At 36.8% G+C, this 22,708-nt stretch overlaps 1 protein-coding gene across 1 annotated transcript in view; it reads right to left on the bottom strand.

Moving 5' to 3' along the window:
- The window catches only part of RUNDC3B (RUN domain containing 3B), a 173,006-nt gene that overhangs the window by 91,649 nt on the left and 58,649 nt on the right, over positions 1-22,708 (bottom strand). The window contains exons 3-5 of the mRNA XM_052638590.1: positions 19,515-19,565; positions 10,775-10,908; positions 1,517-1,602 (exon numbers count right to left, since the gene is read on the bottom strand). Coding sequence (XP_052494550.1) covers positions 1,517-1,602; positions 10,775-10,908; positions 19,515-19,565 — 271 coding nt within the window. The remainder of the gene's footprint in view (positions 1-1,516; positions 1,603-10,774; positions 10,909-19,514; positions 19,566-22,708) is intronic.

The following is a 22,708-nucleotide window of genomic DNA, read 5'->3' as shown; positions in this document are numbered from 1 at the left end:
TCCTCCAGCCCAGCATTTTTCATGAAGTACTCTACACATAAGTTAAATAAGCAGGGTGACAATATACAGTCTTGACGTACTCCTTTCCCAATTTGGAACCAGTCTGTTGTTCCATGTCCAGTTTTAACGGTTGCCTCTTGACCTGCATACAGATTTCTCAAGAGGCAGGTAAGGTGGTCTGGTATTCCCATCTCTTTCAGAATTTTCCACAGTTTATTGTGATCCTCACAGTCAAAGGCTTTGGCACAGTCAATAAAGCAGAAATAGATGTTTTTCTGGAATTCTCTTGCTTTTTTGATGACCCAACGGATGTAGGCAACACCTAAGCAAAGATACTGTCATCTGTACCAGCTAGTCAGCTAAAACAATGTGTCACATTAAAGACCCAGATTTTCTCAAAATCCAAAATGTCAAACATGCCATCAAGACGTGCAAATTAAGATTTTAGATATATGATTTCTGTATATACATGCCTAATTTCCTGTCAAAACTGGCCTACAGTCACTCTCTTCCTTCAGAAACATGATTAACAAGGTAGAAATATGTATGGTAATTTAAGTGTCAAAGTCAGTGCTGCCAGATAGAACCTTCTGCCATGAAGCACTGTTTTGCATTCATGCTGTCCAATTTGGTAGCCATGAACCACAAAGGGCCAGAGAACACCTAAAGTGTGATAAAGCAACTAAAGAACTGATTCAGTAATTTAATTTCTATTTTAATTTACTCAGTGGCATGTGGTTAGTGGCTACTATACTGAACAATACATATATAAGATACTGAAATTATTTAATATTTTCATTTACAAATACTATTGAAATGGAAAAAAAGTGAGTGCTTTAACAAAAGCCTTAAATATAGATTAGCAGGGCAGAGCTGAGTGGGCATGACTGTTGTCCTTATATGAACCTTTTCTCTATCATCATAGAGTGAAAGTCAATCAGTCGTGTCTGACTCATTGCAACCCCATGGACTTTACAGTCCATGAAATTCTCCAGGCCAGAATACTGGAATGAGTAGCCCTTCCCTTCTCCAGGAAGAATCGTCATAAAAAGTTAATAAAAATCCTGTTTTGCACAATGTACCATCTCATAAATCTATACAGCCTAAGGAGAACATTGGTATAGACTGCCCCAAAAACACAACTGAGCAATCATTAATTATATAAGAATTAAAGAAGTGAATAAAATAAATGTTGTGGTGTGGAAAGAGGAAGAAAGCAATAGGAAAAGTCTGTGGTGAGAATGAAACTTCAAGTGCTGAAAAAGTAAGAATCAAAACTTTTCAGAAAAAAGATATTCCAGGCATAATGAGGCCTGAAAAGGTAAACCAAGGTGGAAGTATGTTTAGTTGAAAAACTATTTCCCTAAGAAGACAGTGGACTTATCTGAAACATATAAAAAGGGGAAATAAAATAGGTGAGGACTTGAAAAACAAAGAAGTCTTTATTCTATTTTTACTTCTAAGTCTTCAGGTGACTCTCTTAATATATATTTGAAAATTAAAAGGACTTTTAAACCTGGTTGTTTTGAAGTCTCTCAGAGCTGTAGAGATGTATTCAGACAAATGTTTTTCCATGAGTGCTACTCTGATCCAGGCTCTACCCTAAAAGGAAAAAGAAAGAATCAAACATAAAGAAAAAATTAGAAATTAAAAAATTTTGTGTTCACTATGTCATCAAAAATATAAGCATTTTAACATGCAAAGAATAACTCACTCAAAATGTGTATTTGATAAGATGAGATAAATTTTAATTATATATAGTATATACTTTATTTCTCTAAAGGTATAGGGTAGAGCATGTCCGATTAATTTTCTAGCTTCTGCAGGGACAGAACCATCAAAATTGAGTTACTTGGGTTAGAGACTCCTTGTGAATTATATAAGGAAATTACAAGACTCATCTCTTTACTTCAGTGTCCAAATCAACACACTAATTGAAATGAGTCCCCTTATAAAACAAGAGGAAAGAGTCCATTCTCATTAATAAAAATAATCCTCACACCACTTGTTTAGTCTTTCCAGAAGGAAGTTTACACAACAAATAGTGAACCAAATTTCATTATTTATCATTTATCCAAATCATGAGTCACTGAATTTGGTGCCTCCAGAGCATTCTAAAAGATATTACCAGAAATTTAAACCAGAAAAAGCAAAAACACAACAAAAAATAGCCCAGAAGCATATCCTAGAATAAAATGACAGAAATACACAATTCTAACAAAATATGAATAATCTTACTTTTGAAAAGGGGTAACAGCATTCAGTAGTTGGGACTAGTCAGTAAAGTTTTCTTCATAAGCCAAAACATTTATTCTGAACTTTTTGTTTAGAATCAAAGAATACTCAATAGTGAGAATTTTATAATCCTATTATGTTCATTTCACTCAACCCTTTCACACCTCTCCAGAAAAATCTATGAAGATTGACTATATAAAAAATCAAACCACTGTAATAGTAGCTAAGAATAAAGTGAAACTAACCAATATGATGGTCAACTACCAACTACCAGTATAGAAAAAAAGCACTGAAATGCCTACACTTACAGAAATATCTACAGTTCTAGTGATTTCCTCAAACTGTTGGAAAGAAAGGATTGAAAACAAGTTAATCCAGACAGTGGCAAAACCTGGCAGGCTAGAAACTGCTGTACTGTTTGGAAATAAAGGAATGACATGGGCGTGGCTTAGCACGCCAGTCAATCTGCCCACCAACCTCAAAACCCCTTAGCTTGCCCTTGTGCTCAGCCAACTGCTTCTGCTGAGTAAGCCTAGGGGAACCTACAGTTAGTTGTAGCTGATTGGAACAGAGGAAGGGAAGAGGCACACAACAGCCCTCAGTCTCAAGTTTCTTAAAATTTCATCGAAAAGACAGACTAGCAGTAGTGGCTTGAATCAAAAAGCTACATGCTCACACAGAAGCAGGGAAAGTTGCCCTGGAGAGAAAGTGTGCTATTGTTAGATAAGAAACGAGGGGGAAAGCCTTGCTTCCTGATTTATCCATTTCAAGCCATACAAAGCTGGGCTACACCTAGTTTCCTGTCTTTGGATGTTGTGCAATCCTGTTACACTGTTGTAATATTTGGTGCTAATTTTTAACGGTTTCTTTTCTTTCAACAAAAGCAACAGAATATTTAAAGCTTGTTGGAATCATCAACAGGGAAAAGCTGAAAAGCAGGTATAAGATTTTAGACTGCATCAGTTAGGTAATGGTGAATCACTGTAGGTTGTTGTTATTGTTTGGGAGACACAAATATTAGCCTGTTTGCCACTAAAGGTTTTTGGGAAAAAAAATTAATAAAAGTAGTCAACACTCCTGAAGAATGTAATTAATAAAAGCTTGCCTCTGTATTAGACACATTAAGATATTTAACCCTCCTGAGAACTGTGTCAGTTACAATACTGTCCCTACCTTACTATATGAGGAAACAAAACAGACACAACGAGAAGGCAGGGGACTCATCTCACCACCAAACTGACCAACCTAATAGAATTACGATCCATACCCCCTACCTTCCCTATTTCAGGGGGTGGACTACAACTATGTAAGAGAATAAAAAGACGAATCACAGAGTGGACAAAAGTATCTGCGTTATATGGAACTGACAGAAGACTCTCGTCTGTAAAATACAAAGAGTTCTTACAAACCTCTAGGAAAAAGATAAGTCCATTTAAAAATGGGCTGTAAGGGGGCGAGTTCAAACCAGAGAGTCAATTTCTTTAGCAGACATCAGAATACTTAGTTTTCTTCCTTTCTGTATTAGTTTTTATAAGTGGCATTTTTCAAAGAATTTGCCCATTTCATTTAAATTTTTTAATTTACAGGTGTGAAGTTATTCATACCTTCTCTTGGGATTTTTAATGTTTGTACAGTCTGTGGGGTTTACACTTCTTCATTACAGATATGGGTAATTTATAACCTCTCTTTTTTTCCTTCTAGTAGCCTTGCTAGAAACTTATCAGTTATACTAATCTTTTTAAAACACCAACGTCTGGTTTTGTTGATTTTCTTATAGTGTACAATTATTTATTTGAACTTTTATTCTTCATTACTTCTTTCCTCCTACTTTGGGCTTATTACTTTTTTAAAAAGTTTCTTGAGATGAAAGCTTTGATAACTGATTTTCTGCCTTTTTCTTAAAATACATAAAAGCCTACTTAAACTTATCTATTCTCCTTTAAGTACAATTTTTATATATTTTCATTATCATTACTAAGTATGTTTTCATTTCATGTGCAATTTCTTTTTTCATTCGTGAGTTATTTAGAAATTCTTCTCAACTTCAACTTATATAAGCCTAGTTAACTCTTTGTTATGGATTCTACTGTGGTTAGAAAACATTATATTTGTTTATATTTCAATCCTCTGAAATTCATTGATGTGCAATACAACTTAGCAAACGATCGATTATTGTAAAGCTCATTAAGACTGAATATTTTGTAGTTTCCTATTTTGATTTTCTTATATACTCCAGTTCTCTAGTATTAATCTTTATTTATATCTTCTTCATATTATAATTACTTAATAGTCCATTATCTGCATCTCCCATAGGTCTGTTTCAATTTTTTACATTTCTTAGTTTTGTTCATTTAACCTTGTTTCCCAATATGCTTGGTGATTTTTTATTAAATATTAGACATTGTGGAAGAAAATTTGCAGCAACTCTAATGCTACTTTTCTCTAGAGTAGATTTACTTTTCTTATGGTAGACAAGTGTATTTGAAAACCACTTTGTACCACTTAAGGGCACCACTTTTAGGTTTTTGGGGTGCTGGTTTTCATCTGAATTTCCCTAACTCCCAAGGAACAGCCTTTCTGGCGTCTCAAAAGCCTGGAGTGTTTACAGGGCCCCTTCAATTTGTTTCACTTCCAGGTTTGGGGCCATCACAGTAATGAACTAGCGATAGGAAAAGTGGAGTGGTAGTTAAAAGAGGAGGTAGATTATGAATCAGTAAGAGAAAATGAACATAAAAGTGGCCTCTTTGCAATACTGTATCTTACTGTAAAGTTCCAGTATTTGGTAACTCTGGTGTATCTGTGATTAACACCCTCGCTCTCTGCCTCTGCCTCTTTCAGTAGAAAATCTGGCTAACCACCATCTAGGACAAAGCACGACAAGGTAAGCGTCTGAACAAGGAAAAAGTAAGAAGAAGATGAGACCAGGAAAAACTAGGCAGAATTAGGGACATAAATCATCAGAATGTATTAAGGGCTACACTCACAGTTCTGTCACAGTATAGGTGCTCAATAAAAATTTATCAGCTGGAGAGATGCATGGATATACGAGTCGTTGATGTGATTAGTATATTCAGAAGTTATAATATGTTACATTTATACTGAATAGAAGGAATACATAGGGTAAGCAACCATAAATTACGAAAGCCTAACACATCCTTAAATAAGAATTTTAAAAATAAGAACGCTCTTAAAACCAAAGAAAAAGAAAATTCACACAAGACATCCAGGAAGAAGGAAGAACTCAATGACAGTAGAGAGTTCATACTTTCAGGCCAGAGACTGACTAAAGGGGAAGAAGGCAATCTTGAACTTGAAATCAGCTGGGATACTAAGAAAATCCAATGGAAATATCTGCAACATGAACAACAATAGTAACTAAGGATCCAATACAATGGACCTCCTGTCAAAGGTCATGTATTAATATCATGCTTACAAGTAATTGGCCCACATTAGCAAATAGGGAAGATGGATAAGTTCAGAAGCAAACAAAATAGGTACCTGTTGATATGAAGTTATTTTTCTCAGAAAGCTAATTCTAGCCTGATATGAAATAAGCTGACGTACAGAAATCCTATGTCCCTAATTCCTGCATATTTTTATTCCTGCATACTTTTTATTTTTGGCTGCACTGGTGGGCCTGCGGGATCTTCGTTCCCTGACCAGGGATCAAACCCATGCCCTCTGCAGTGGAAACAGAGTGGTAACCACTGGACTGACAGGGAAGATCCCTTGTGTACTGCAGAAAGAAGAGCTGCAAATATGGCTGAGATGTAAAGATTACAGTCACAGTCTTCAATTCAAATATTCTATTTCATTGACAGGCTATGAATAGGCCCTGGAAAACGAGCTCAGCTAGTCACAGACTAAGCAAAGAAAGGGAATGTCTACATTTTACAGGTCTCAGATTACGGTGACTAAGTTCACATCTCTTGTGGCAGCAAGTTTCTACAATGTGAATCTCAGCTGTACAGTGATACAAAGACACAGGCAATCCTGATTCAATCAATCAATTTGGAGAATGTCTCTGGACTGAATCAATCATTGCGCCACAGGGCATCCTGCCTTCCACTATTTAAAATGTTCACATAGCCCTAAAAGTATAATCAGAATGATCTGGTTTCTTAAATAGGAGTCAAAAATGAAGATTGTAGTTTTGGTCCCAAGCCTACTGAGTTACACACTGTTTAAAACGTAAGCTTGGTGCTCAGGTTCTGATACGTTTTCCCAAGTATCAAGGCTGGATAAGAGTGCTATACATACTAGCAGTCACTCCGAACTGCAGTTCAAAGGCTCAGTAAACCTGCCAGCTGAGATATCTGTTTAATCCTTCAATCCTGACACTTGGCAGATGTGATTCACTGAGTAGATTAACTAGTTTGCTCTTTGCACTACAATAAATAAAGACAGGTGTAATCTTTGCCTGCAGACTTCTCTAGACAAGTAGTAGATCTTTTTTCCCCCACAAGTATTAATAAATGGAGGCTTCTCTGGTGGCTAAGACGGTAGGTAGAGTCTGCCTGCAATGAGGCAGACCTGAGTTTGATCCCAGGGTTGGGAAAATCCCCTGCAGAAGGAAATGCCAACACACTCCAGTATCCTTGCCTGGGGAATGGACTCTGTTTGAGGCCTGAGCAAAACAAAGATATAAAAACAGGATTTAGAACGTAATTATTCTGTGGTGTTTTGATACTCAATACCAGTTTTTTACAGAATAAATATTAATCTGTCTCTGCTGGGCAGCATCTTGCTGTGTAGGGCCTACTCCCAAGGCTTATTAAGAGAGCTGGTCAGCTGGAGTTTGGGATTCTTTGGTCCACCCAGGTCAAGAGTGCTACATTTCTAGTGCTTCTTACCTTCTCAACTACCTTTTCTACTTTGGTATATGCTAGTTATAGAAATATATTCTCCCCTATATTGAAGGGGTTTAGAATACACTTGTCATGTTAATCTTTCCTGCTTTTAATTTGAAAATAAGAAAATAAAGTTTCTGTATCACTGGGGTACCTTCTATGAATACAACCCCTTATGATTATACAGTGGAAGTGACACACAGATTCAAGGGATTAGATCTAATAAACAGTGCCTGAACAACTATGGATGGAGGTTCCTAGCATTGTACAGGAGGTGGTGACAAAAACTATCCCCAAGAAAAAGAAATGCAACAAGGTAAAATGGTCATCTGAGAGGGCTTATAAATAGCTGAGAAATGAAGAGAAGCTAAAGGCAAAGGAGAAAGGGAAAGATACACCCATCTCTAAACAATAGCAAGGAGAGATAAGAAAGCCTTCCTCAGTGAACACTGCGAAGAAACAGAGGAAAACAACAGAATGGGGAAAATTAGAGATCTCTTTAGGAAAATCAGAGATACCAAGGGAACATTTCATGCAAAGATGGCCTCGATAAAGGACAGAAATAGGATGGACCTAGAAGAAGATATGAAGAGGTGGCAAGAATACACAGAAAAACTATACAAAAAAGATCTTCATGACCCAGATAACCACGATGGTGTGATCACTCAGCTAGAGCCAGACATCTTGGAATGTGAAGTCAGGTGGGCCTTAGGAAGTATTACTACAAACAAAGCTGGAGGAGGTGATGGAATTCCAGCTGAGATATTTCAAATCCTAAAAGATGATGCTGTGAATGTGCTGTACTCAATACAGAAGAAAATTTGGAAAACTCAGCACTGACTACCGGACTGGGAAAGGTCAGTTTTCATTCCAATCCCTAAGAAGGGCAATGCCAAAGAATGTTCAAACTACCATACAGTTGTGCTCATTTCACATGTTAGCAAGGTAATGCTCAAATCCTTCAAGCTAGGCTACAACATTACATAAACCGAGAACTTTCAGATATATACACTGGACTTAGAAAAGGCAGAGGAACCAGAGATCAAATTGCCAACATCCACTGAAAAAGCAAGAGAATTCCAGAAAAACATCTGCTTCATTGACTATGCTAAAGCCTTTGACTGTGTGGATCATAACAACTGTGGAAAATTCTGAAAGAGATGGGAATACCAGACCACCTGACCTGCCTCCTGAGAAACCTGCATGCAGGAAAAAGCAACAGCTAGAAACAGACATGGAACAACAGGCTGGTTCCAAATTGGGAAAGGAGTACTTGCAGGCTATATATTGTACCCTAGTTGTTTAAATTATATGCAGAGTACATTATGTGAAATGCCAGGCTAGATGAATCACAGGTTGGAATCAAGACTGCCAGGGGAAATATCCATAACTTCAGATATGTAGATGACACCACCCTAATGGCAGAAAGCAAAGAGGAACTAAAGAGTCTCTTAATGAAGGTGAAAGAGGAGAGCAAAAAAGCTGGCTTAAAATGTAACATTTTCAAAAAACTAATCTCATGGCATCTGGTCCCATCACTTCATGGCAAATAGATGGGGAAAAAATGGAAACAGTGACAAACTTTATTTTCTTGGCTCCTGAATTACTGTGGACAGTGACTGCCCCCATGAAATTAAAGACACTTGCTCCTTGAAAGAAAAGCTACGACAAACCTAGGCAGTGTTTTAAAAAGCAGACATATCACTTTGTCGACAAAGGTCTATATAATCAAAGCTATGGTTTTTCTGATAGTCATGTATAGATGTGAGAGTTCAATCATAAAGAAGGATGTGCGCTTAAGAATTGATGCTTTTGAACCCTGATGCTAGAGAAGGCTCTTGAGAGTCCCTTGGACAGCAAGGAGATCAAACCAGTCACTCCAAAAAGAAATCAAGCCCAAATATTCACTGGAAGAACTGATGCTGAAGCTGAAGCTCCAATATTTTGGCCATATGATGTGAACAGCCAGCTCACTGGAAAAGACCCTGATGCTGGGAAAAACTGAGGGCAGGAGGAGAAGGGGGTGACAAAGAATGAAATCGGTGGATGGCATCATTGCTTCAACGGATATGTGTCTGAGCAAACTCTGGGAGACAGTGAAGGACAGGGAAGCCTGGCATGCTGCAGTCCATGGGGTCACAAACAGCCGGACATGACTGAGCGACTGAACAAGTCTTTTCATCTTAACCTACAGAAGCCAAGATACAAACTCAAGTTAAGATGCAAAAGAGAATTCAAATTGCACATTTTTAAAACCTGTATTCAATCAGACAATTAGAAAGTAAATAAATGAACAAATTTAATAGTTCAAGAAAACGGAGGCCAAAGGACCACTAAGATAACAATTGTGACAAAAATGAAATCTGCTAAAGCAAAAGAGAAACAAAAAAGATTTAAACATCTATGAGAAAAACTTTTTTACAAAAAACTAGTCATAGTTGACTTAGAAATGAAGACATTTATTGACTTCAATGTATTCCCTATTGGCTCAGACAGTAAAGAGTTTGCCTGCAATACAGGAGACCCGGGTTTGATCCCTGGGTCAGGAAGATCCCTAGAGAAGGGAATGGCAACCCACTCCAGTATTCCTGCCTGGAAAATCCCATGGACAAAGGAGCTTGGTGGGCCCCAACCCATGGCGTTGCAAAGAGTCAGACATGACTAACACACTAACTTAAAAATATTACACATTCCATTAAACAAGATAAATACATTTTTGTTAATATTAACATTATCAGAATTAAGTGTTTCAAGTCCTAGGAAGCTATAAAGCTTGTGAATACACTTTAACTAGTTTTCCCAAATTCTAATTTATACCTGAAAGCTTTCATTTTAATGTTGGCAACAAATACTGTCAAGCTCTTTTTCTTGTCGGAACAGACTTATTTCATTCATCTTTATTTAAGGACTGTCTACAAATGCCTAAGTCAAAAAAGCTATAGTTTGAATGTTTTCAAGTAAAAATACTATTACACAACAAAAGCATCTAGTTCAGCTAACAATTCAAACGGTTGCATGAGTACTTTTCCTTGAGACGACCACCATATTTCAGTATGCTGCAGAAACGCTTTATGCATGCTTCCCATTGTGTCACTCAAAATACTAAAAAGAAAGGCTTTCAAAGGTTGAGATTTAATTAAATTAATGTTTACCAATATAGACATTAAGTGAAACTGGCTTTTTTTCTTTGACTGAGTGCATGAAGAGGAAGAACTCAATGACCACTAGAATAGTTTGATGCCACTGTTTTACGCCAAGGCATCAGCAATCTTACCTACCACTGCTTCTGCACCAGTAATATGAATATCAACCCGGTTCAACAGGCAAATCACAGTCTGGAATTATGTGAACACAGTCTGACATGCGGACTGCCAGTGCGGGACACAAAGAGCTGCTGAAACTTCACAGACTGGGAAAGATTTCACCGTGCCTCTCAAAAAAGAAACTCACAGTGACTAGCTTCATGCCTTCTTGCTACTTATAGGGCAACAGAGAAGATTTAAGAGCACTCTAAAATAACTAGTAGAAAAAATTAAGCCTCTGAAAGATGTTAAATTTGGTTAAGTGCTTAATTTCAACAAAGAAAAGAAATATTGCATATAGCAAAGAGCTTGAATTCTCTATTTGGGTTAAAATGCTTCAGCTGAGAGCACACACACACACCCTGCACATTACTACTGATGTCTTACCTTAGCTCTGGAGGAACTGACATGTTCCATATTTTCAATGCTGCAGATACAGTTCTGTGAAACTTTCCGGCAAGCCACTCTGATATAGTCCCAGAAGCTACGAGGACTTCCATAACCAAACCAGGTTACTTGACCTTCAGGAGACAAATTGTAACACAAAATAAAAAGAAAACCAGACTAGTAACTCAAAATGCAAAAACAACAAAATAAAGGGCAGTAGAGTGTGGGATTGTGGAAAGGACACTGATCTTGGGGTCAAAAAGCCTTAAGTCTGGTCCCTTTCTAACTTTACCTACTTGTGTGATTTTGGACCATCTATTTAATGGATCTGGATCGTAGTTTTCTCAACAATACAATCAGAGTAAATGAAGCAAAAAGGGCCTAGACACTAAACACAATTGTCTGCATGTTAATATCCTATTATTCTAACACAGTCTTTCAGAGAGCACACAGTTATCCTTCCTTGTGCTTCCAGTTAAGCATTCATTTAAATCACACCTTTGCTGTTTCCTGGCTGTGTGACCCCAGCCAAGTTAATAAACCTTTCTGAACACCACTTTTCCTGACACTAAAAGGGGACTAATTGGAGTAACCACTTAATGAGTATTCTCTGAATCAAATACAATAATACCTGAGTAATGCCTGACTAGTCCTGAGTAATGCCTGAGTAATGAGTATTGAGTATATGAGTAATGAGTATTGAGTAATGCCTGAGTATTCAGAGTATGAGTATTCTCTGAATCAAATACAACAATGCCCGAGTAATGCCTGAGCAGTCCTGAGCATAGGACTTAGCACATTAAAGTACTATAAAATAAGAACAATAATAAAAAAGAAAAACAAAATGTTACCTCCTAAACCTTTCTCTTCTTGGAAAAACAGAAAAAAATTTAAAAGGCAACACTTTTTCTCCTCTTCAGAGGAATACTTGGAAGAAATGAAACAATGTGTAGCCTATAAGTACCTAACAACTTCGGGAAGGTACACTGACTAATCATTACCACCCATTCACTGTCATTCTCCCAAGCCTTCATCCGTCATTCACCTGCTCACTCCTAGTCAACAACCCGTGACAGGTCCTTGGGCACTTACCATTCTAATCTTCCAGACCTGGATAACTTCATCTGTGTTCAAGAACAAATGTTCTTTTGTGTGTATTAATATTCCAATGCAGGACTTTGGGTAATAAGTCCATGGGAACAATTTTTTACTCTTAATATTTTTCAATAGGATATGAGAGACATATTCGTATATCTTCAGTTTTCTGAAATAATTATTCTTACCTAGGGAAGCTGTTCAATCTTAAGAAAGAGTAGCTTTTTAAAACCTCTGCTTCTTTATTTTGAAGTAACATTTATTTATCTCAATTTTCTTTTCCCCAGGAACATGTTCTCTTTAAACATCATCAAGAAGTATAACAGTGTTCTTGTCCACAAGCAGCATTTTAGGAACAATGTCTGAAATATCTTGAGTGGTGTCCAACCACAGCAACACCTAAGAATAACTAAGCTTCTTTTAAAAGGTACTTATGTCTGGGCTCCACCCAAGCTAAATCATCAGAATCTTTGGGGGTGGGCCTAGGCACTGGTATTGTTAAAAAGATCCTTCTGGTATTTCTAATTATATAGTTAATCAACCAAGGGAAGGCTCACATGTCACGATAGGTAATCCCTATTTATCATGCAGGACATTTCAAAGGCCTCCTCTTTTTGTAAGCTGCATGTGATCTCTACAGCAAGTCACTCCTCCCTACGAGCTGGCCTAATACCCTGAGCTTACACGTATAGTTACTTGCTTACTTCATTGTATCACACATTAGATGGTAAGGTCACTAAGGCAGAGACTATATCTTATTTGTCTTTAATTCTATCTCCAGCACTTGTGACACAATGCTTGTCTCACAGCAGGCATCTAATAAATATTAAAACAAATTGACTGGTTAATCCACACTAACCAGATCTTAACTGTAACTCATATAAAAATTTGAATCTTAAAAATCTAATTAGGATCTTTTTACAGTAACAGCTCAGTGACAATCTGGTATCAAGATGTCTGCATGCTATATTACAAACATCAAATATTCTGGACAAAAATATTTACTTTTATAAAAATACAAAAGCATTGACACATCCCTACTCAAACATCATTATATAACTCAAACGTCTCTTCAGTAATGAAATCTTACTGCCAAAAGACAGAAATCTATAGGAGTATTTATAATCTTCCTTCTTTCCTTCAGTCTCTCCCCATCACTTTTCTTTGCTCCTTCTCCTCTTTAGTTAAAAATAGTTCCCAGAACATGATGTCAGTATAGTCTGTTTTTAGGTCAATTTTCATGTTATCAATTTGTTAGCCATTTGGAGAAGAGAGGATGTCTAATGCTAAGAATATGGGCTTTTGAGTCAAGAGGATCAGAACAGATCACTTTCTAGACATGCAATCTTAAGCAAATGACTTTTCACTTTACCAACCTGAGTTTCTTCTATAAACTGATAATAGTGGTAGTTATCTACATGATAACACTGTTGTGAAAAGATAATGTATGTGCATCAATTACTACATAACCTAATACAGATATTAATAATCATTATTACTTTTATAATTATTATCATAGAATGAGTTAAGAGATCCAAGCTCCCCTTGCATTACAGAATAGCAATGAAATGCACAGTGAAGTTTTTCCCATTATTTGTATAGAATCTAGAAAAATCTTTAAAATTTACTCCCTAATCCAACCTTTTCCCATATCAACCATGCTAAATTGACCTCCCTAAAATCTAGTCTTGGTTAATTTCTTTAGCTTCTATTAATTGACATCATCCCACAGTTTAAAAATGAGCACTAGCAACCACACTTCTTTCAATAAATGGAGTACCATAGACAGGAAGCAGTCTTGAAGGGAGAATCACAAGGTTTCTCTGGTAACTTTATTTTAAACCTTCTCGTAAGTTTGATGTGGCTGAGGAAAATAATTTATGAGAAATTTCAAAGTAGAGCTGTTGAAAATTTAAAAAATGTAACAAAGTCCCTTTTGATGGGTAGGGTGACTCAGTAATCCCACTACTGGGCATATTTCCAGAGAGAACCATAATTCAAAACAACACATGCACCCCAATGTTCCCTGTAGCACTACTTACAATAGGCAGGACATTGAAGCAACCTAAATGTCCAGCAATAGGGGAATGGATAAAGAAGCCATGGTACATATATAGAATGGAATATTACTCAACCATAAAAAGGGATGAAACTGGATCATTTGTAGAGACATGTATGGACCTAGAGGCTATCATACCACGTAAGGTAAGTTACAAAGAGAAAAATATCATATATTAATGAAATTAAAAGACGCTTACTCCTTAGAAGAAAAGTTATGACCAACCTAGACAGCATATTCAAAAGCAGAGACATTACTTTGCCGACTAAGGTCCATCTAGTCAAGGCTATGGTTTTTCCTGTGGTCATGTATGGATGTGAGAGCTGGACTGTCAAGAAGGCTGAACACCAAAGAATTGATGCTTTTGAACTGTGGTGTTGGAGAAGACTCTTGAGAGTCCCTTGGACTGCAAGGAGATCCAACCAGTCCATTCTGAAGGAGATCAGCCCTGGGATTTCTTTGGAAGGAATGATGCTAAAGCTGAAACTCCAGTACTTTGGCCACCTCATGTGAAGAGTTGACTCATTGGAAAAGACTCTGATGCTGGGAGGGATTGGGGGCAGGAGGAGAAGGGGACGACAGAGGATGAGATGGCTGCATGGCACCACTGACTCGATGGACGTGAATCTGAGTGAACTCCGGGAGTTGGTGATGGACAGGGAGGCCTGGCGTGCTGCGATTCATGGGGTCGCAAAGAGTCGGACATGACTGAGTGACTGAACTGACTGAATGCATATATGTGGAATCTAGAAAAATGGTATAGATGATCTTATTTGCAAAACAGAAACAGAGACACAGAGAACAAACATATGGACACCAAGGGGGTAAGAAGTGGGGTGGGATGAATTGGGACATTGGGATTGACATCTATACACTACTGGTAACATGTATGAAATAGATAAGTGATGAAAACTTACTATATAGCTCTGGGAACTCTACTCAGTGCTCTGGGGTCACCTAAATGGGAAGGAAATCCCCAAACGAGGGGATATATGTATGTGTACAGCTGATTCTCTTTGTTGCACAGTAGAAACACAACATTGTGAAGCAAATACACTCCAGTAAAAATTAATTTTAAAAAACACGGTCCCCTTTTGGGGGAGAGGAAACAAAGATACAGAAAAACTAAATATCTAGGCTTAGGTTATACGGAGAAGGAATGGAGGCTAAATCCTTGGGACTCCTATTATGTGTATGATATGCTCTCTACAGGACTTTCACCCAAGAGACAATGACGAGATTTCCTAGATAAGAAACTAAGGAAACTGAGAAGCTAAACAACTAACAGCCTGACACGTCACCATGTCGCAGGGCCTTACGCCGAGGCTAAAGCTCCATTACTCTGGCCACCTGATGTAAAGAGCTGACTCTTTAGAAAAGACCCTGATGCTGGGAAAGACTGAAGGCAGGAGGAGAAGGGGACGACAGAAGATGAGACGGTTGGATGGCATCCCCAACTCAATGGACATGAGTTTGACCAAAGCTCCAGGAGATGGTGAAGGACAGGGAAGCCTGGCGTGCTGCAGTCCATGGGGTTGTGAAGAGTTGGACACAACTGAGTGACTGAACAACAACAAAGTATACCAGCAATAGTATCTTCACAACACTTCCACCTACTCAAGAAATTAGATGAGAGCATGACTGGCTTGATTCTGCCTGCCTTACTCTTTCATGTGCATTGTTTCAAAATGAATTTGTTAAATCAAGACCCTGAATTTTTCACATTCAGAAGGATATGCATTGATTAAGAGAAGGTGGGGTTGTTTGTTAGAAACTCCAAATGAACTCTCATGTAAATTGTCCATATATCCTAGGATTTTAAGAAAGTAATTTCTGCATCTATTTAAATGTTTGAGGTTAAAAAGAATAACAGAAGTGTTCAATTGGTTATTTGAATTATTATTACTTGAACATCACTTGTACTTAGATACAGATTAACTGTTAGCAAAAGATGTACTTGGGGTTATTAGTCTGTAAAACCTATATTCAACAGGAAAATTCAAAAACAAACTTACAAGCTGACCATGCCTTTAAAAATAATTGCTGACGTAATAAATAATCACTCCAAAGATAGTCTCATTTCCTTTAAAAATAACTACAAAAGCAAATCACATAGCAAGGAACCAACTAGCCTATATTTTGAAGACATTTTATTCAGAAGAAACATGCTACCACTAATTGAATTCTCTTTTTAATGTTGCCAACAAGTACAGATATATAAAGTGCTTTCAATTTTATATGTATTTTTAGAAGTTGACTTTTTCCAAAGTTAAACAAACTTTTCAATACTTATTTCCAACCCATTGACCTGACTCTAATTCGTTTCAGGCACTGAAATAAGAGGTGACAGTTAGCTAGACTAAAAGGTGATCTGCTACTAACCAGCTACATGATGTCTTTCCCACTAAACTGCCTATTTTCAAGCACCTTAAAATGGCCTGCGATCTCTAAGGTCTAACATTATTTTAAATTGCTCTTTTACATTACCTAACTTGAATAATGTAGATATTCACATCATGCAGAATATTTGTGTTTTGCTCTTATGTTATTTTATGGCCATATGAGACCTTCTAAAAACTGAAATTTCCAAAGTGGATCTCTATTTAGTAGTGGATGACGACACGTCATCTTTTGGTAATATATAAATGAATCTGTTAGATGACTTTCTTTCTCCACTCTTTGTATTCTGCTTAGTTATGTAAAGAGCTGGTCTCACAAGCTGAAGTTTTGTTAGTGCCACAACACATTACCTGGATGACAACATCCAAGACTGTTACCTGGGACCTGCCATTTATCTAGACAAGCGATAAAAGACAGAGCCATCAAATTTTAAAAAGCCACTCTAATATCACTGCTGCTTGGAAGAAAAGCTATGACAAAACTAAACAGTGTTTAAAAAGCAAAGACATCACTTTGCCAACAAAGGTCCACATAGTCAAAGGTATAGTTTTCCAGTAGGCATGTATGGATGTGAGAGCTGGACCATAAAGAAGGCTGCATGCTAAAGAACTGATGCGTTCAAACTGTGGTGCTGGAGAAGACTCTTGAGAGTCCCTTGGACAGCAGGACATCAAACCACTCAATCCTAAAGGAAATCAAGCCTGAATATTCATTGGAAGAACTGACGCTGAAGCTGATATTCATTGGCTACTTGATGTGAAGAGCCAATTCATTGGCCAACCCGGATATTCACTGCCCACCTGATGTGAAGAGCTGACTAATCGGAAAAGACCCTGATGCTGGAAAGACTGAAGGCAGGAGGAGAAGGGGACAACAGAAGATGAGATGGTTGGATGGCATCCCCAACTCAATGGACATGAGTTTGAGCAACCTTTGGGAGACAGTGAAGGACGGTGAAGCCTGGCGTGCTAGAGTCCATGGGGTCGCAAAGAGTCGGACATGACTGAGCAACTGAACAACAAAAATATCACTGCAAAAGTTTCAGATACTTAAAGGAAACTAATTACTTGTGGATTTATATTGTTGCCAATATATTTAGATTTTTTAACTTTGCACTGTAGATTTTACAGTGTGTGTGTGCGTGTTCAGTTGCTTCAGTCGTGTCCGACTCTTTGCGACCCTACGGTCTGTCGCCCACCACAGATTTCCTTTGTCCATCGGATTTTTCTGGCAAGAACACTGGAGTGAGTTGCCATTTCCTCCTACTGGGGAGATCTTCTGAACTCAGCGACTGAACCCATGTCTCCTCTGTCTCTTACACTGCAGGCGGATTCTTTACCACTGAGTTGCCAGGGAAGCAGGAATCTTACATTTCTTCTTGCTAATTTATGAAAATTAGTTTAAAATTTTCTAAACAGAGAAAATTCCCATTTATGCAAAAGATCAGGTTCTTGTCCTTTTAAAAAAAGGCACTATTATTAGCTGAAGTTCACATTTACTAGACCATCCAGTGCTGAAAGTACAATCGTGACCTTGATTAATTTTCCAGATAAAGTTTCATGGTAATGTTCTATTTAAAAAAAGAACAAATATAAACACTTAAACTAACTTTAATTACACTTTCAGCTGATGTGAATAAGTCTGAGTCTAGATGAGATACTCAACTGTACTTATACTGCTAGCTCTATGTTACTTGTAAGATGCCTCAAATAAATCATTCAGCAACTGAGTCACAGTTGCTGCTGCTGCTGCTAAGTCACTTCAGTCGTGTCCGACTGTGCGACCCCAGAGACGGCAGCCCACCAGGCTCCCCCGTCCCTGGGATTCTCCAGGCAAGAATACTGGAGTGGGTTGCCATTTCCTTCTCCAACGCATGAAAGTGAAAAGTGAAAGTGAAGTCGCTCAGTCGTGTCCGACTCCTAGCGACCCCATGGACTGCAGCCTACCAGGCTCCTCCGTCCATGGGATTTTCCTGGCAAGAGTACTGGAGTGGGGTGCCATTGCCTTCTCTGATGAGTCACAGTTACCAATCTATAAAATGTAAGCATTATCCTTTGGTACTGACAATGTCTTGTTCACTGGTAAGGAATTTATCACAAACTTCTAAACTATACCACAGTTTATACCATAAAAATTAGCCAATTCTTAATCTCCCAAAACAACAAAGAAAATGAAGATAATCTGGTTCACCAGAAATCTGAAAACTGAATTTGACTTATAGGCTTTTTTATCCTAGTAATTTTACCATCTTTCAAAGCAGAGTACAAAGGTTTTGCTTTCTTCTTCTGCCAGCATTTTTGATATAAGGCTTAGAACACTGGTAGACTGAATTAAGAGCATGAAGGCTGACATCCACAGAGTCACATATCAAAGCACAGGCCTGAAGAAATCGAGTGTAATGTTTCAGCAGTGACTAAGGTTATGCGTAAGGGACCTAAATTGTTTAAAGTGATTATGGGGATCAGGATTGAGGAAACGAGAAAATACTGTTTTTCTATTTCTACCTGTCTTACTATAAGTGATCTTTAAAAATAACAACTATGTACTTCTTTCTAAATGAAAAATATAATAAAAGTCCAGGTCATTAGCACGAGGCCTAGCACTGCTTTGTATACAGCAGGAACACAATAAAAAAAGTTTCAAATAAGTGAGTTAAGGCATATATTTTACCTTGAAGAAAGGAAACTAAGGAATATAATCCCACTGGTGGTTTAAGACCAGTAATGACTGTTGATAGCACCCATGTATGTTTTACTGAGTAACTTTGGAAAATTCATAGCTTCCCTGAGCCCCAGTTTGCATGTAATTCAAATATTACTACACAGCACTTACAAACTGAGAAAATAACCAGTAAGTCTTATATTAGTGAGTTATAGTAAAATATAAATAACACAGATACACATGATTAATAAAACTGTGCTTAAAACCAGGAAACTTAACAGAAATACAGAGGGGGTCATGTAGGAGAGTAAATGGAGTATTATATTGTGTGGGTTAACAAAAAGCTTTTAATTTAAAACTCAGCGTAAGCATAGTTCTGCCCTCTAGATTAACAAAAGTAGAAAGCTTTGCAAAACCCATGCAATGTACTAAGAAAGATCACTTAACTGATACAGCCCTCCCCAGTAAGTCAATTCCATGCTCCCGCGCAGCTCAGTGGCGGGAGACATCACCAGCATAGAGTACCTTGGAGAGGTATTTGCAGATGAGACAGCCACCGGCAACTTTGGGAACTCTCTTTAAAAAAAATAAACAACAACACAGAGATATTTGAGAAACCTGACATGAAGTTTACAAAAGCAAACTGAACAGCTCCAATAAGATAGCTACAAATAATCTTGATGCAGTAAACACCACTCACATTTATTATATAAGATGAACTCAATTAAGATGAACAGGGGCTCTACTCAGCATGGAAATCAAAGTGGTCTCTTGTAGCCTATTCTGTTGGAGAGGCTGCGGTGTGTAAGTTACAAAAGAGAGAAGCTACTTTTCCCCGTTTATTTTCATCTCCATTACTACTCCCCAAACATAACAAGCTGATAATGAAAGAATGCAAAATGAACAAGAAGCCTGCTGAATTTGCTAGCCTTGCACCTTAGAATGTATACAAATGGCTAGGAAAGTTGCTCACTTATTGAACTATATGACTCAGAAAGTTGACTTTAAAATAAATGTTCTTTTTACTGTTAAACTTTTCAAAAAGTTATAAAATTCATTTTAAGGAGAAGTTCTCTCTTTTATTGGTTTAAGAAGAGATAAAGTTTGCATAATTTTTTCTGAATCATGAGAACAGCACTTTATTTTGTAAAATAATCCTTAGTTTAACCAATGTTCACTAAATGCCTACTTTATGCAAAAACACTGTTTTTCCTACAGCTTCCAATTATTGTTTAACAATCACCATCTGGAAAAGTACTATAAATTCTTGCCTGTTTTTTGGCAATTCCCAGTAGAATTACACAGGAACACTCCAAAGTCAAATTTCTGAAGTCATACTCCCCACAGATGGTATCTTCTTTCATAAGCAAACACTGAAATTCCAACAGGACATGGTCCCACACCTTGCCAAATACTTAGACCTTTTATGAAACTAAACAGAAGCCAGCAACCAAACACGGTCAGTAATGCATAAAAAAGTAAAAGGAAGGAGATAGATATAGTTGTGCTATTGGCTACGTCTATGTTTCTACTATTCGGCTCTATCCTCCTACATCCAGTTGCATCATTGCAAACAAATATTAAATTGGAAACATATCCAGAAGGATCTATAACCAAAGGTACCCTACTTGAAGTCTACATTAAAATTGAATGCTCTTTCTACAACAAACAAAATGAAAATCTCTCTGCATTAAATGTAAATCAGAACAGAATGCTTTTCGTTGAAAATGTTAAGAACACCAATTTTTAATGTTTAAACCACGTTTACTAGCTCTGCCTTGAAAGTAGTGTATCTTATCTGTAGTCATTTACATAATCAAAAAGTTATCAAAGTAAAAACAATTTTCAGGGAAACTGTGCTTAAAATAATTTTACTTAAAAAAAAAAAGTCTCGAGTAAGATTCATCATCTTCAGATTTATGTCACGGTTTAATCAATCCCCAGTGCAAAATAGGAAACAACTACTGAATCTATTATGAAGCTCAATTTATACTTTAGGGTTTTTTTCAGCTATTAACATGTTAGCCTTTATGACCTGGTTATGCGTAATATTTTGATTCTGGCTATGGAACACCATCTGACAATTTTAACAACTAAAACATTTCCACTTATTTGCAGGCATTAATTGCTTTGATCATAATTTAATATCTCACATGAGGTCACTTATAAGCAACCAGAAGTATCCAGACCAAAAGACAATCCACCAGATTCCAATTATCTGTAGTCACAGTTCAGCACCCATCTCATTCTGTAGATGGAAAGGTGAGGCCCAGAGAGCGCCCACCTAGACCCTGCACATCTGTTCCCTGCATCCTCATGCTCATCTGCTCCTTCGGCTGTAGACAAGATCTGACAGAGGAAAGAATCAGTCGACTGGCTTTCCTGGTTAAACATGAGTTCTTACTACAGTCTCATAAATGGGAAAAATAATGGCGCAGTAAACACAGAGTGTGAATGGGGTAAATTTTTTCATATAAAATATAAATCCTTAGCTTAGATGGTGCCAAAATATATATATATGTATATATGAATGGCAAAGCTTACATTATTTCTAAGTGGCTCAAGGAGTGGCTTGTTAGTAGAAAACATTCTCATTTTCAATTGAAATTAAAACTTTTTGTTTTAAAGTATACGATAATATTTATTTATATTTTTTATTTAAATTATTTATAATATATAAAAGATATAATACATACATGATATACCTGAACAAGAATATAGGTATATTAATATGCAAATACATAAAATTTATTTACATATTTCACATGTAATTTATGTTACACATTTCATATGTAACTAATATGTAATAGTATATATTCAAATTTATTACATATATATAATGTTATATATTTAACATTAAATATAATGTTAGGACAGATGAGACAAGACCAAATATTTAAACCAAACAAACTGAAAATGTTTTGTTCAAGAACAAAAGTCATTCAAATGGACCATTTTAATTATATAATATATGGTGATACTAGGTACTAGTTTCTAAAATTTTATCCAAAAGAAGAATCTACTCAGAAATGGATACACAATAACAGAATGCTTAATTATACTGAAGATACAGTATTTTCTGACTTGGAAAGTAGATACTTTTCAAATACAAATAACTGTAAGTAAATCAACTTTATAGTCTTTATATTAATGTGGAAAATGGCCACCATACAGAAAAGACTACTGCTTTAAACAAATCAATCAGCCTTGGTGATAAGACTGAATGTAATACGAATCCATAAATACATTTATTCTTCCCTTTTTTCATGTTAGCCCTTGTTGCAACTTTAGCTTTCTATTTATTGATTCCTTTGAAGACTGAGCTACATTATCATGATTGATAAAGTCTGACAAATGCTAACAACTATGTAAAACGTGACCCTTTTGCCTCTGCTGTATTTAGTCTTATTTTCTCTTTGTGCGTGTATACTTTTCTAATAAGGCTACAAGTAGAAGATTTTACTTTTATGTAATTAAAAATGGATTCCTGAAAAGATCCCTAGATAGATTTGTAAATTGATTGCCATTTATAAGGCAAATAACAAGACTGATAATACATGATCAGACAGTAAGTCAGAATTTTCACAAGTTTTCTTTTTAAACTGGGAATACCAGATAGAACATACTCTATTCTGTCATTAATACTAACAATGTTCAAGTTTGTATTGCTTGAAATTTTGAATCATTAACCATGTATCTGGATGTAAGAGAAAATCACT

The sequence above is a fragment of the Budorcas taxicolor genome, chromosome 4, assembly GCF_023091745.1.
Source record: "Budorcas taxicolor isolate Tak-1 chromosome 4, Takin1.1, whole genome shotgun sequence".
In the NCBI taxonomy this organism is placed as follows: Eukaryota; Metazoa; Chordata; class Mammalia; order Artiodactyla; family Bovidae; genus Budorcas; species Budorcas taxicolor.
This window is presented reverse-complemented; position numbering and strand designations above follow the sequence as displayed.